The following is a 13,672-nucleotide window of genomic DNA, read 5'->3' as shown; positions in this document are numbered from 1 at the left end:
TCCGCTCCCGCCCCTGGGACCCAAAGCACAGCCTCCTCTTGCAAACTTAAAGGATGTGCGTGCACACCAGTTGCCTCTGTAGCTTCCGGGTGTGCTTATGGGACTGCTGCGCGCCCCGCCTGTCAGGGGGATGAGCTCTGGGGAGCTGCCGAGGCCCCTCCGACGTGCGTGTTTTCCCCACGGCACCTTCTGCTTCAGAGACACCCGTAAGCACTTAAACCTCCAGATGGTTTCAACAATCACACTGAGGGGACACAAGTGGATTCGGCCCTCTGATTTTGCAAAATCACACAACAGTAACTTATTAACGTGAATCCGCTAAGAGCAGTATTTTTCTGGACAGCCTGTACCACTCAGTGCTCGAAAACACTGCAGTGATTACTGGTAAACGCAGACAAGGACGTTCCTCATCTTTAGAGAGACGGTCACAAGTTTCACTCAAAGGCAACCCGTCTAAGCAATTCTTCTGCACGGAACACCTTCGCTTATTCGCCCTTCCTCGGCACGGACAGGTGAGTGGTGATGCTGGCAGGAATCAACTCTGCAAGCTGACAGCGAAGGTGGCCGTGTTTCCCACAGTGGAGCCACAAACGTGGCCTCTGGTAGCGCCAGGAGGATTGTTTAAACGCAACAGGAAAACAGGACGGAGGACAGAAAACCAGAGGCCCGAGGGAAGTCTGTCACGAGGCTGGCCGGCGGAGGCTTTCTCGACGCACACAGCGTAGCACCAGATCTGTCGATCGCAGGATGAGGCCACGTCCGGGGACACAGGTGTGTGTGCGCGAGGGAGCAGACACCTGGACCCCGGGAGGGGCACACACATCCTGTGCCACGTCGCCTCGCCACCCCGCCCTCCTCTGCTGGCCTGCCGGTCGTCACCGCACTACGTGAGAGAACGCTGGAAACGCCGTCTCTAAATACTCTCGCCGGAAGATACTACGGATGTCAGCGCTTCCCTAACGAATCTATGCAGTGAGTGCACGGCCGATCAAAATACCAGCGGGAGTGTTCCTTGATGGCATTTGACAAGCTGGTTCTAAAGTTAGCGCAGAGAGAAATGCACAAGAATAGCGCAAAAAAAAAAAAAAAAACCACACACCATTTTTAAAGGAAGAATAACGAGCAGGGACTCGCACTGGCAGATATTAAATATACTATAAATCTATGGTAATTACAGGATGGTATTAGGGAGGACGAGAAAAACAAATCAACAGAGAAGGTCCAGAAATAGACCCGCATATATAATTATAACGAAGGTGGCATTTTAACTCCGTGAAGAATGAACGATTCAGTACGCGATACTGTAAAATCTAACTAGCCATTCAATATTGCTGAGATTCTATGTACAAAAAAAATCTAGATAGATTTTTCTTTCTTTTTAATGTTTATTTATTTTTTGAGAGAGAGAGAGAGCGTGAGTGGGGGAGAGGCAGAGAGAGAGGGAGACACAGAATCCGAAGCGGGCTCCAGGCTCTGAGCCCAGCATGGGGCTGGAACTCACGAGCCACGAGGTCATGACCAGAGCCGAAGTCGGACACCCAACTGACTGAGCCACCCAGGCACCCCTAGATAGATTTTAAAACTAAACATAAAAACAGAATAAAAGGTTTTTATTTATTTTGGTGCCAGAAAGGCCTCTTAATTCACAAAACTTAGAAGACTTAAAGAGAAATACAATAAGATAAAAATTATATAAATCTGATAAGCCACACACCAATGACAAGCAACTCGAAAACACAGTGGGCACCACGCACGTGACAGGATGTTTGGAGGGCGCGTGTGTATGAGCTTCTGCTCGGACCAGTGAAGACGAAACAAGGAACACGCGAACAGGCAAAGGATACAAACGTGCAACCCGCAGAAGCGGCGGGTATGATGGAGGACTGGGGAGAGAGCTTCACGCTCTGGATGGATCGTGGAAACACAGATTACGGCGAGAACCATCTATCTGCCTCTGCGTTTGTCTTCATCCAGCAGAGCAGAAAGAAATGTAAAAGATGAACAGATCAGCAGGTGTTCCACAGGGCATCGGCTTATTGTTGGCAGGCGTGTAAATAAGGAAGCTTTTTCAGAAAGCCGTTCACTTTCACGTGCAAGTTTCAAACGTACAAGCCTTTGACTCGCACGTGTCCATCCCACGAAAAGTTACATCCGCACGGACAAATGTACGTGCGAGGACGTACGGTACTCTTGCTGGTAAAAACCTGCCAGCTATGTAAATGCCACCAGGGAGGAGGCGGCTGGCCTAAGCTCTGTCTCCTCCTCCTCTTCACCAGGTAAGCGCAGGAGTGACCCACATACATCCACATTGTGGCACGCGGCACTTCAAGCCATGCACCGCTTGGAGACTGAGCTGGCTGGTGGGTGCTGACATAGAGAGACACCCCAGGCTTGCCATGATTTCGAAGGCGCGAGTCTTAGAACAACGCACAGACGACAGTCCCATCTTGTGGGAAGAAAAGGAAAGGGCTGTGCGTGTGACGCACAAACGGCTAGCACCCGAGCGCTGCCCCGCCCACGAGAACTCCGTGTCCGCGGGACGGGCGGCCCAGATCAGTGGCACCGAAAGGACAGCACTGGACCACGAAGGGTGGTCTTCTCGGGCCGGGCGGTGCAGGTGCGCGTTTAGGGACAGAGCTGTGTTACTCCTGCTCCTTTGGTAACTGTGCGCTCTTGGAATCCTTCAGAACAGAAATTACTTGTGTTTTCTGAGAAGACAAGACGCACTCAAACTGTTAAGAGGAAGGAAAAGGGTCATCTCCAGGGTTTACCATAATACACTCCCACATCCTTCTAATATTTATAACCGGCAGGCATCACGCGCCACCTGCAGAAGAAGGCTTCCGCAAGCTCTCCGACGGGCGGAGCGGAACGTGCGTGAGGGCCTCCGGGGACGGTGGGGAAGAGAGACCCTCTCTGCGCCCGCTCCCCAGCACCCACCCTGCCCCTGCTGACGTGCAGCCCCCGCTGCTGGGGTGGGGGCGGAAGGGCAAAGAGAGCCCTTTAACTGGGCAGGGACATCCCCACACCCCTGGGAATTCATCGCGTTGTTACCTGCCGGCAACACGCTGTGTGCGGTTTATTTGCCGCCCACAACGTCCTCGGCTCAGCGGGGAGCGGCCAAATACAGCTGGCAGGGTCCTGACCACACTGCCGTCACCACTTCATCCGCCTGACCGTCGGGAAAGTGCCTTCCGGGGACAGGCCGACAAGGCCCCAACACAGCACAGAGGCGTGACGTAAGATACATTTCAGCAGACCGTGTTCTCAGGCCTTGCCTTCTGAGCTAAAATCTAAACTTTATATTTCTCCCAAATCAAAAGTTTCTTGAAAAACGTTTGAGATACAAAGTTAATTAATGGCAATTCGCTAAAATACCGTAGCTCTAACGTACTAGGAAACCATGATTTTTCCTTCCACTCCCTGTGACCGCCGGCCGCCAATGACAGGCTTCAAGTGGGTCCTCGGCCACCCAGTCCCTCTGGGGGCCAGAACCTTCCCCATCTTCTGATGCTCATCCGAGGGGGGCAGCGTCGCGAGAAACCTCGGACTCTCCAAACTGTTTCCGCTTCACAACTGTTCGTTACGGAGGGACTCTCACCGGAGACAGACCACGGGGACGCCCACCGCCGAGGGAGGCTTGCACGCGGCACACGCACCCACGCTGCCTCTGAGGAGGGGCCGGCTCCTACGCGTTAGCTGTGTGTGCAGAAACGTGGAAGTGTGCACCCACCGGGAAGGAAGAAAATCAACGCCGTTCGATCACATTGAGGAAAACGGCCTTTGAGAACCAAGTCTTATTAGTTCGTGAGCATGTAGATCTCGTTCCCATCTCAGAAAGACCCGGGCGGCTGGTCAAGCTTCAGGCCAGAGCTCCCGCCCTGCAAACCCCCGAAGGGCGGCCTGCACCATCGCAGACACAGCTGTGGAAGAACAGCGTCCAGAGCACAACCGTTTCTCTGGTCCCACGGCACGTTCCCACGTCGTCTCGGTGGAACCACCCTGGACGGGCTGCACAAGTGCAAGGCTCCCCCCCCCCCCCGTGCACAGAGGGCGCCCGGAGCACCCCGAGGCTTTCAGGCAGGGGCTCGGCTCTCCACCCCCATCAAAGCCACAAGTAGCGAGAATTCCTCACCAGAGCCGCTCTCCTTTCTCTTGAAAAAATGTATTCAAGGCCATGTTTTCATTTCAGACAAAGAAATACAAATAGGGTTCGGACAATTTATTCATTACAATCCATTTTATCTGTCAGGTTATATTAAACATTAAAAAAAAAAAAGTCCCCTTGCTTCATCAGACTGTCTTCTCGGGCGAGTCAGTGGCAGAGGCAGCAGCAGAACAAGGGCCGGGAGTGAAGGGCGTGGGGTTTCCGGGGACAGCAGCGCGCCTCCAGAGAAGCCGTCCCCGTTTCGGAGAAGACGCTCGGTGCACCTTCTGCCAAAGTCTCCAAGTGTGGGTGAGAAGTCCCAGCCACACTGACGTGGCCTCCTCCTGCGGGCCCTCCAGGATTGCTGCCGGGGCCACACTTCCCCGTGAGCCCAGAGACAGAGCCGTGGCTGCATCTGGACGGTCATCCCGCGTCCCCGCCCTGTGGGGTAATGCGTGCGGCTGTCCTCCGAGGACAGGACTTCTTTCCAGAGGCCGCCCAGGAGCGGGAGGGGCCGGCCCGGGCGCCGCAGGGGCCGAAGAACGGGGCTTGACCACCGGGTGCGGCGGTCGGCAGCTCCGGAGCCTGAGCCACGAGCAAACTTCCGTCCCTCCGAATCCGTAAGGCCGAAGCCACGGTGGCTTTGCTGCCACTTCCTCTGCCTTTCCTTGATTACAGTTAAATGACCGACCGCTCCCTGAGTAATTCTAAATAAGTATTATTTAAATAATACAAGTCACTGGTTTTTGAACCTGCATGTCTCCATCAAACAGTGACATTCTTATTCTGCCTTACGTACAGTTCGTTACTGATCCTGCTGAAAAATGGATCACAAAGGCCTTTCAATGCATAATTATCAAAAACATACACTTATAATTTGTAAAGAGCAACATTTGTGCCAGGTCCCCTGTAGCATTTGTTTTGTTACTTTATCCATATTGAGAGCAGCAAAGAAAAAAAAAAAGAAAGAAAACAAAGCTGGTAATTTCATCGTAAACTTGACTTGTCTTTTCTGAGGATTTCTGGCACTTTCTGTTTGTTGAAGGAAGACCGTCAGCAAAAATTCTGTTTCTTCAGAAGCGCTGGAAGACTTCGGACTATTTCTTTATAAGAGCTTGAAGGTTTAAAAAAAAAAAATACATGATTCCCTTGATGTTAAGAGATATAAAATCTTAACTGATTTCTCTGCTGCCCTGTACCATTTGAAAACCGGATTTATGGAGCGTGTGGGGCCGATCGCCGGCATTTCTCCTAAGTTCCAAGGCCCGGCTGCTGCTGCTGCTGTGGGTCCGCGACCCGCACCTCAGAGTCCCTGGCGTAGGCGGCGCGGGCATGCGGTACAGACACAGGGCACTCGCTCCTCAGTTCTGGCGCCACCCGTACACCTTACGTTTCACGAATCAGGAAACATTTTGCTAGTAAGACGATACTGAAAGACAAATATCCAGGGGCGCCTGGGTGGCTCAGTCGGTTGAGCAGCTGACTTCGGCTCAGGTCATGATCTCACGGTCCACGGGTTCGAGCCCTGCGTCGGGCTCTGTGCTGACCGCTCGGGGCCTGGAGCCCGTTTCAGATTCTGTGTCTCCCTCTCTCTCTGCTCCTCCCCCGTTCATGCTCTGTCTCTCTCTGTCTCAAAAATAAATAAACGTTAAAAAAAAAAAAAAGAAAAATATCCATTCATCCAAGAGTCAACCTTAAGTAGAATTTCAACTACAAATTCAATTTCTTTGATCGATACAGGGCTATTCAGGCTTTCTATTTCACTCTGGGATTTTGGGGTTTTTTTGAGAGAGAGAGAGAGAGAGCACACACGTACCTGTGCACGTGCACGAGTGGGGGAGGCGCAGAGACAGACGGAGATGTGGGGCCAGAGCTGACGCGGGGTTCCACCTCACAACTGCGGCACCACCGCCCGAGCTGAAATCAAGAGTAACCGACTGGGGGCGCCTGGGTGGCGCAGTCGGTTAAGCGTCCGACTTCAGCCAGGTCACGATCTCGCGGTCCGTGAGTTCGAGCCCCGCGTCGGGCTCTGTGCTGACGGCTCAGAGCCTGGAGCCTGTTTCCGATTCTGTGTCTCCCTCTCTCTCTGCCCCTCCCCCATTCATGCTCTGTCTCTCTCTGTCCCAAAAATAAATAAAAAAAAAAATGTAAAAAAAAAAAAAAAAAAAGAAAAAAAAAGAGTAACCGACTGGCCACCCAGGTGCCCCTGGGTCACTTTTGACAAGTCACATTTTGTAAGGCATGTCCCATCTAATTTAAGTTTAATGGTATAAAATGTTAATATGTCCTCGTGTATTCGATATCTTAGGTGGTGACGTCTGCTCTTTCATTTCTAAGTGTGGATTGTGTCCCCTCTGTTCTCTTGATCTGTTTGCTGGAGACGTGTCAGTTTAAAAAAAAAAAAAAGCGAGCTACGTTAGCTCTCTCCACTGCTCGTTCTCTATTTTACTGATTTGTGCTGTTACTTCCTTCCTTCCTTCTACTTGCTGTGAGTTTAGTGTGTTCATCATTTTCTAGTCTCTTAAAGGAGAGACTGAGGTTTTAACTTTACACCTTTCTGCCTTTCTGCAAAAAGATTTAAGGGCGTACGTCTCCATGCGTGCACTGCGTTAACTGCATCCCGCAAATTCTGGCAAGTCTTATTTTCGTTATTCTTCCATCTGGACTCTTCTTTCCTTTCCTTTGTCATATCTTTTTTTGACACGAGTCATTCAGTTTCCAAATGTTTGAGGATTTTCCAGATATGCTACGAGGCCAACTTCTGTAGTCACAGAATAGATTCTGTATGATTTCAGTCCTTCAGACCCCATGGAGACATGCCATTCTCGGAGGACACCCCCCTGCACCTGACATGTGCACCCCGCAGCTGTTGGGCACAGGCGTTATATTCACTGATTCACAGCGACTGACAGTACTGTTCCAGTCTTTTCTATCAGTAACTGATTTCTTCTCCACTAGAAAAAATACATTATGTCTGGAGTTTTCTTTGTGAGAAAACTATTAATCATCAATCTTAGTTTTAACCTATCAATTACTGACAGATGGTTATCCAAAGCCCCAACCGGAATTATGGATTGGTTGCTTCCTCTCTTTGCTCCTGGCAATCTTGCTCTATGTACTTTGAACTCTCCTATCAAGCACCTACATATCCAGGACAGCTTACGTCTTTCTGATGACCTAACCATTTGTCATTGTGAGATGTCCCTCTTCACCTCTGGCAACACTCGTGTCTCAAAATCCGTTCCCCGATTAGTACTTTGGCCCCCTCAGCGCTCTTACGACTAGTTATTTGCACGACACACAAAGTTTGGTCTTGCTTTCGATCCAGTGTGATATAAACTTATGAAAAAGCCAGATTAAACTAGAATGTGGGACACTGTAGAGAAAACGGGTCTGGGTTCACGGACAACACAACATGCACTGTTGAGTGAATGGAAACGGGAGTCGGTCACAGAGGGGGAGGAAGTCTTTACAAAACACACATCTGATAAAGGACCTGTATCCAAACTACAACACGAATTCTAAAAAGTGACTAAGCAAACAGCCCTGTTGAAAAGTGGGCCAAAGATACGGGTAAAGAAGGCTACGGATGGCCCCTAAGCACCTGGGAAGACTCCACAGCAGGTCATTAAGCAAAGGCAAGTTGAAACAACAACGAGATAGCACCGGTGAGCTAGCAGCTGATAGCACACTGACAGCAATGAGATAGCACCTGATGAGAAGGGCCGACGTCCAACCACTGGCAACAACACGCGGGAGGTGGGACGGGGAGGGCCAGGAACTCTCTCTCGTTGCTGCTGGGAAGGCGAACTGATGGAGCCCCTCCGAGGACAATTTGGCCATTTCTTAGAAAGCCGAACAGACCATCTGATCCGGCAATGGCACTCCTAGGCATTTACTCAAATTAGCATAAACCTTACATCTACGCAAAGACCCGCACACGCAGGTTTATAACAGCATTATTCACAACAGCCAAGAAAAACCAGAAGCGAGCAAGATGTCCTTCAATAGTGGTCCATCCAGATAATGAAGCGTTACTCGGTGGTAAAGAGAAATGAGCTACCAAGCCACAGAAACACACTCCTTGTTGAAAACAGCCAATCTTAGAAGGCTACACACTGTATGATCCCAACTAAATGTCACTCTGGAAAAGGTAAACCTACAGGGACGGTGGACGGCCGTGGTTGCTAGGGGCGGGGAGGGGAGGCAGGAGGGGCGAACAGGAGAGCACGGGATTCTTAGGGCAGTCAGACTACCCTGCAGGGCACCGTAACGGTGAGTGCGTGCCATGACGTATCCGGCAAAACCCAGAGCACGTACGACGCAGAGTGATCTAACGTGAACTATGGACGTTAGCGAATGGCACTGGATCAATGCCGCATTGGAAGCTAGTTAAGGACACTGGACCGACACTGGATCACGAACTGCGGCAAATGTCCCACACCAAAGCCAGACCTTAATAATGGAAACTGAGGGCGGGGGAGGCAGGGAGAGTGCAGGCAAAGTCTCCTTCTCGATTCCTCTATAAAACTAAAACTGCCCCAAAAACTGAAGATTATTAGTAATAATAATTTATTAAAAGACCAATGTGTAACTATAGTAACCCACTACAAAAAGACGATAATAAAATAATTTCACTTGGAAAAAACGCAAAGAAGGACCTATATCCGCGGAGGCAGTGTGTGAACCTGGACTGGATCCTGGATCCCAAACAAAACCAACAAACACTGCTTATTAAAACACAGCTTTGAGGGGCGCCTGGGTGGCTCAGTCGGTTGAGCCTCCGACTTCGGCTCAGGTCACGATCTCGCGGTCCGTGAGTTCGAGCCCCGCGTCGGGCTCTGGGCTGACGGCTCAGAGCCTGGAGCCTGCTTCCGATTCTGTGTCTCCCTCTCTCTCTGCCCCTCCCCCGTTCATGCTCTGTCTCTCTGTCTCAAAAATAAATAAATGTTTAAAAAAAAAACTAAAAAAAAAAAACCACAGCTTTGAGACGGTCGGAAGCACATGGACACGCTCTCTGTAGTAAATGATACTACAGAATCGATGCTAAGTTTCTTGTTATTTGTTATTTTATACCCACCAAATATCTACTAAGAAAACAAAAAAGTGTGTACAGATAAATTACAAGAAATGGTAAGAGAAGAGCAAAACTGATAAACATAAAATTAACGTACAAAAATCAACAGCCTTTCCATACTCCTTGGCAAAACCTTACAGAACACAGGTTTTATAGTAAACATTTATAACATCACAAATATACAGAATCGGGGTGCCTGGGTGGCAGTCGGTTGAGCGTCCGACTTCGGCTCGGGTCATGATCTCACACTCTGTGAGTTCAAGCCCTGCTCGGGCTCTGTGCTGACAGCTCAGAGCCTGGAGCCTGCTTCGGATTCTGTGTCTCCCTCTCTCTCTGCCCATCCCTGCTCATGCTCTGTCTCTCTCTGTCTCAAAAATAAATAAAAACATTAAAAAAATTTTTTTTAAATATACAGAATCTAGGAATATATCTAACAAATGATGCAAACTTGTATGAAATTATGAAATACTACTGAAAGACACCTAAAAAAGAACACAGTTTGGTAGACTCAACGTTGTAAAGACGCTGAATCTCCCCCATCATTAATCCACTGATTTACAAGTTGGTTCAACAGTCTCCTGGATGATCAAAGCACCAAGAACAGCCAAGACGCGACTGAACAAGAACAAAGAGGAGGAATTCGCTTTCCCGAACACCAGGAATCACTGGAAACCTACGCTCATTAAAATAGTTTCCTGGCACAGAGGCAGGACCCATGGAGCAGAACAGAGCTCAGAAACACGCCCACACACTATGGAAACTCGATTTCGTTCAAAGACGGCATTAAATAGTAACGGAACAGGTAGGTATCCACTGGAGGGGGGAAAAGAATATGAGCTCCTACATAACAGTATGTACAAAATCAGTTTCAGGTAGATTAGAGACCTAAATATAATGGACGAAAATACAACCCTTGTGGAAGAACACAGAGAATACTTTTGGGGGCGCCTGGGGGCTTGGGCAGGTGAGCGACCGACTCTTGATTTTGGCTCAGGGCATGGTGTCGCGGTTTTGTGAGTTCGAGCCCCATGTTGGGTTCTGTGTGAACTCTGCAGAGCCTACTTGGGATATTCTCTCTCTCTCTCTCTCTCTCTCTCTCTCTCTCTGTCACCCTGCCCCTCCCCATTTTGCACTCTGTCTCTCTCAAAATAAATAAAAAACGAAAACTTAAAAAAAGAAAAGCATACTTTTTAAATCTTGGCATGAGGAAAGTCTTCTTAAAGACATAACACGTCCACACCGTAGTGAAAGACTGACCAAGCTGACCACTTGGACGTAAAGAGCTCCTGTCCGTTAAGGGACACCAAGCCATGATTCAGGGAGGACGTTCGCAATTCCTGACAGTGACAAAGGGCTGCTGTCCAGAAGACGAGGGATCCCTTCAAATCGGTGAGAAGAGGACGCAGCAACCCCGGTGACAGATGCAGGAGCTGGCACTTCGAGCAGAGGAGCCTCCACGGCCGGCACGCACGGCAGAGGGCGCTCGAGGGCACGGCCACCGGGGAGACCCGCGCTGGCCCCCACACCGCGCAGAAAGGACAAACCCTGACCACAGTCTGGGGAAGAAGGTGGGGAACGGAAGACACTTGGGCAGTGTGCGACAGGAAGACGACAGAACCACTCAGAAGCTTGTCTGCACAGGAGACACCAAGCAGGTCCCGGGACGTCCCCACAGCCAGAGGCAGGGGACTGGGGGAAGGGGGAAGGGACAGCAGGGACCGGTCTTCAGAGCGTGACACAGAGCGAGAGGGGCAGGCACAGAAGGACCCCAGTCTCGTCAACCAGAACGCACCCAGAACCAACACGCCTGGACAGCCACACGAGAGCGGGGACACCGTAAAGGAAAGCGAGGTCGCGGTAAACTCGAGATCCACTGGGATCCTGGCGGGGACAAGGGAGGCTGCACTTGAGGAGGGCACAGGGGCTCTGAAGGCGCGTCTTCTGAACCGGCGGTGGCCACGTGGGGTCGAACCCTGCACGCTTCAGGCGCTGCCTTTCACGCCGCGTGAGCCGAGAGGACGTAGCCGCCGCCCCACCACAGGGTGGGCACGACACTCGCCGCTCGCGGCCAGGAAGATGGCGGGAGGGGTGTCGCCTTGGAGGAGCTGGAGGCGGGAGCACCGCCCTGGGGAGGGCAGAGCAGAGGCCGCGTCCACAGGTGTCATGGTGGGCGCTCTCTGGAACCCGTGCACCGTTTTGTTTCGTCAGGAAATCGCGGGTTCTCTAAGGAAGACTCCGCCTGACCTGAGAAACCGTGTCGACCGTGCGCGTCCTGCCTCCTGCGGGGAGAGCGCACCCGAGGGCCACACCGGACAGCGTGGCCCAGACGGTGCCCCGCCACGCGGGCACGAGAGCCGGCACCTCGAGCCTGCTGCCCAGGCCTCGCCGCTGACACGGAGACGATCCCACGGGTCCCCGCCACACGGCGGGCCCGCCGCCCTGTCCGGCCCGACCACATCCGGGTCCGCAGAGGCAGGGTCTGGACAGCAGCGGAGCCACGGGCGGACGGGACCCGTGGCCGAGCTCCCACGCGGACACGTTCTGTGGCAGAGGGAGACACGGGCGGGATTCCCAAGGACCTCGGACGGAGCTCCTACCTTGTTGAAGACCCAGATCTCCCCGTTCACGGTGGGCCTGGGCACCCCGTGGCCGTTGTAGTGGAAGAGGACCCGCTCCTCCTTGGCGTTTCGGCGTAAAGACGTGCAGAGCTTTTTCACCTCATCCACGGTCGGGTCGAGGCTCTGCTTGTACCGGGCCTGTTGCGGGAGAAGAAATCGAGAAACTCACCGTGGATTCGCGGGAGCACCCGGGACGCACCCCCCATTCCTGCTCTGAGCGGCACGTGACCCCGCACACGCGAGCCTGAGCGTCTCCGCCCCTGAAAGCGGGCGACGGCTCTTTCAGAGGCTGCCGGGCACGTGCCCCCACCCGCCAGACGCTCCTTGGGAGCCACCGTGACGATCCCACGGGATGGAGAGGCCTGCCGCACGGCCACGCTGAGCAAAACGTACCGCCGCTGGGATGCGAGGTATTTCTCAGAAACACTCAATCCTTCCGGAAGAACTCTCTGTAGGAGGCTGCAGCATAAGGCAGCAAGAGAACCGCAGGCAGAAAAGGAAGACAGAGGAGGGACCCCGACGGCCCCTCCCGTCGCCACCTCGGCCCGGCTCAGCCCCCACCTGCTCCCGCCTGGACCCTCACCCATCGAGGCCAAGGGCCCCCCCGAATCAGCAGGGCCTAAAATGAACCTACAAACATCAACAGCCCTTATACACACGACAGTGAACAGTTACAGGACGTAAACGTACGGAACGCCCACTTCTAAAGCAGAAAAGAAGATTGAGCACACAGAAGTAAACGACGTGAAACATAAAAAAACCCAGATGAGGAAATTTTTAAAAATTCTCCTGGAAAATATGAAGGAGACTTGAAACACGGAAAGATGTTCCCACTTGGGTAGATACACCAACAGTCTCTTCTTATCGTTTTTTAAGCAAGTTCTACGTGCGACACGGCACCGAACTCATGACCCCGAGACCAAGAGTGGCACACTTACCGAGCTGGCCGGGCGCCCTGGCACCAACATTCTTAGTATATCTGTTCTCCCTGAGTTTACCGCCAAATCCAATGCATTTCCCATAAATATAACAGGCTATTTACTGCTTCCAAGAAACTGCCACTGACATTCTCATGGAGACACGACCACACGAGAAGGGCCAGGAACACACAGAGAAACGGAAACCACGAGCGTCCAGCCCTCCCACGCCCCCAGACGCCCTCCACGATCTGTCTGATTGGAATGGGGAGGCCGGAGGGGAGGGGCTACCCCACAAAGCCCACAGTCATACCCAGACACACATCTCCTGGGTTTCTGATTTTATTTCATCAAAACCAGTTCTAATGCCCAGCCGACCTAAGCGCAGAAACGAAGCCATGTGGTGATGCTGAAGCTGGGAGACGGGCATGTGGGGCTCACCCGAGGGGCCTACTTCATATCCATTCGGTGGTGAATTCCCAGTGAAGACTGACTGAGGAAATCTAGAACCACACCGGAAGACGGAGTGGACGTGACGTGCGTGGAATCTCTAACGCCACACGAGGACGTCAAAACAATGCCCCAAATTGGTAAGTCAATGAAGAGCAGCGTAAGAATGCCCCGTAAGAAGACGGCCATATCTCCTAGAAAAACACAGCTAAAAGGGTTTGCTGCTAGGTAGGGATTACGCGGTGACTTTTAAAAATAACGTGTATGTTTATTACTTGGATGAACTTTTAAAACTTTACTTGAAAAGCTAAATAAAAAGTAACACGGTGACGTCACCCGAAGAAAGCAGCGGTCAGAACGCGGAGCACACACAGTGCCGGGGCCGGGCCGGTGCCACCCGTGCCCGCACGGCACTCCGCGCACCTGCTGCCGGGGAAGCATCCCCGTTGTGTGCGAAGAGCAG

At 52.0% G+C, this 13,672-nt stretch overlaps 1 protein-coding gene across 1 annotated transcript in view; it reads right to left on the bottom strand.

The window, feature by feature from the left end:
- Positions 1–13,672, bottom strand: part of RPTOR (regulatory associated protein of MTOR complex 1) — a 331,489-nt gene that overhangs the window by 182,560 nt on the left and 135,257 nt on the right. The window contains exon 4 of the mRNA XM_042965566.1: positions 11,822–11,980. Coding sequence (XP_042821500.1) covers positions 11,822–11,980 — 159 coding nt within the window. The remainder of the gene's footprint in view (positions 1–11,821; positions 11,981–13,672) is intronic.

This window comes from Panthera tigris, chromosome E1, assembly GCF_018350195.1.
Source record: "Panthera tigris isolate Pti1 chromosome E1, P.tigris_Pti1_mat1.1, whole genome shotgun sequence".
Taxonomy (NCBI): Eukaryota; Metazoa; Chordata; class Mammalia; order Carnivora; family Felidae; genus Panthera; species Panthera tigris.
The sequence above is the reverse complement of the archived record's forward strand: the minus strand, read 5'-3'. Positions and strand labels throughout refer to the sequence as shown.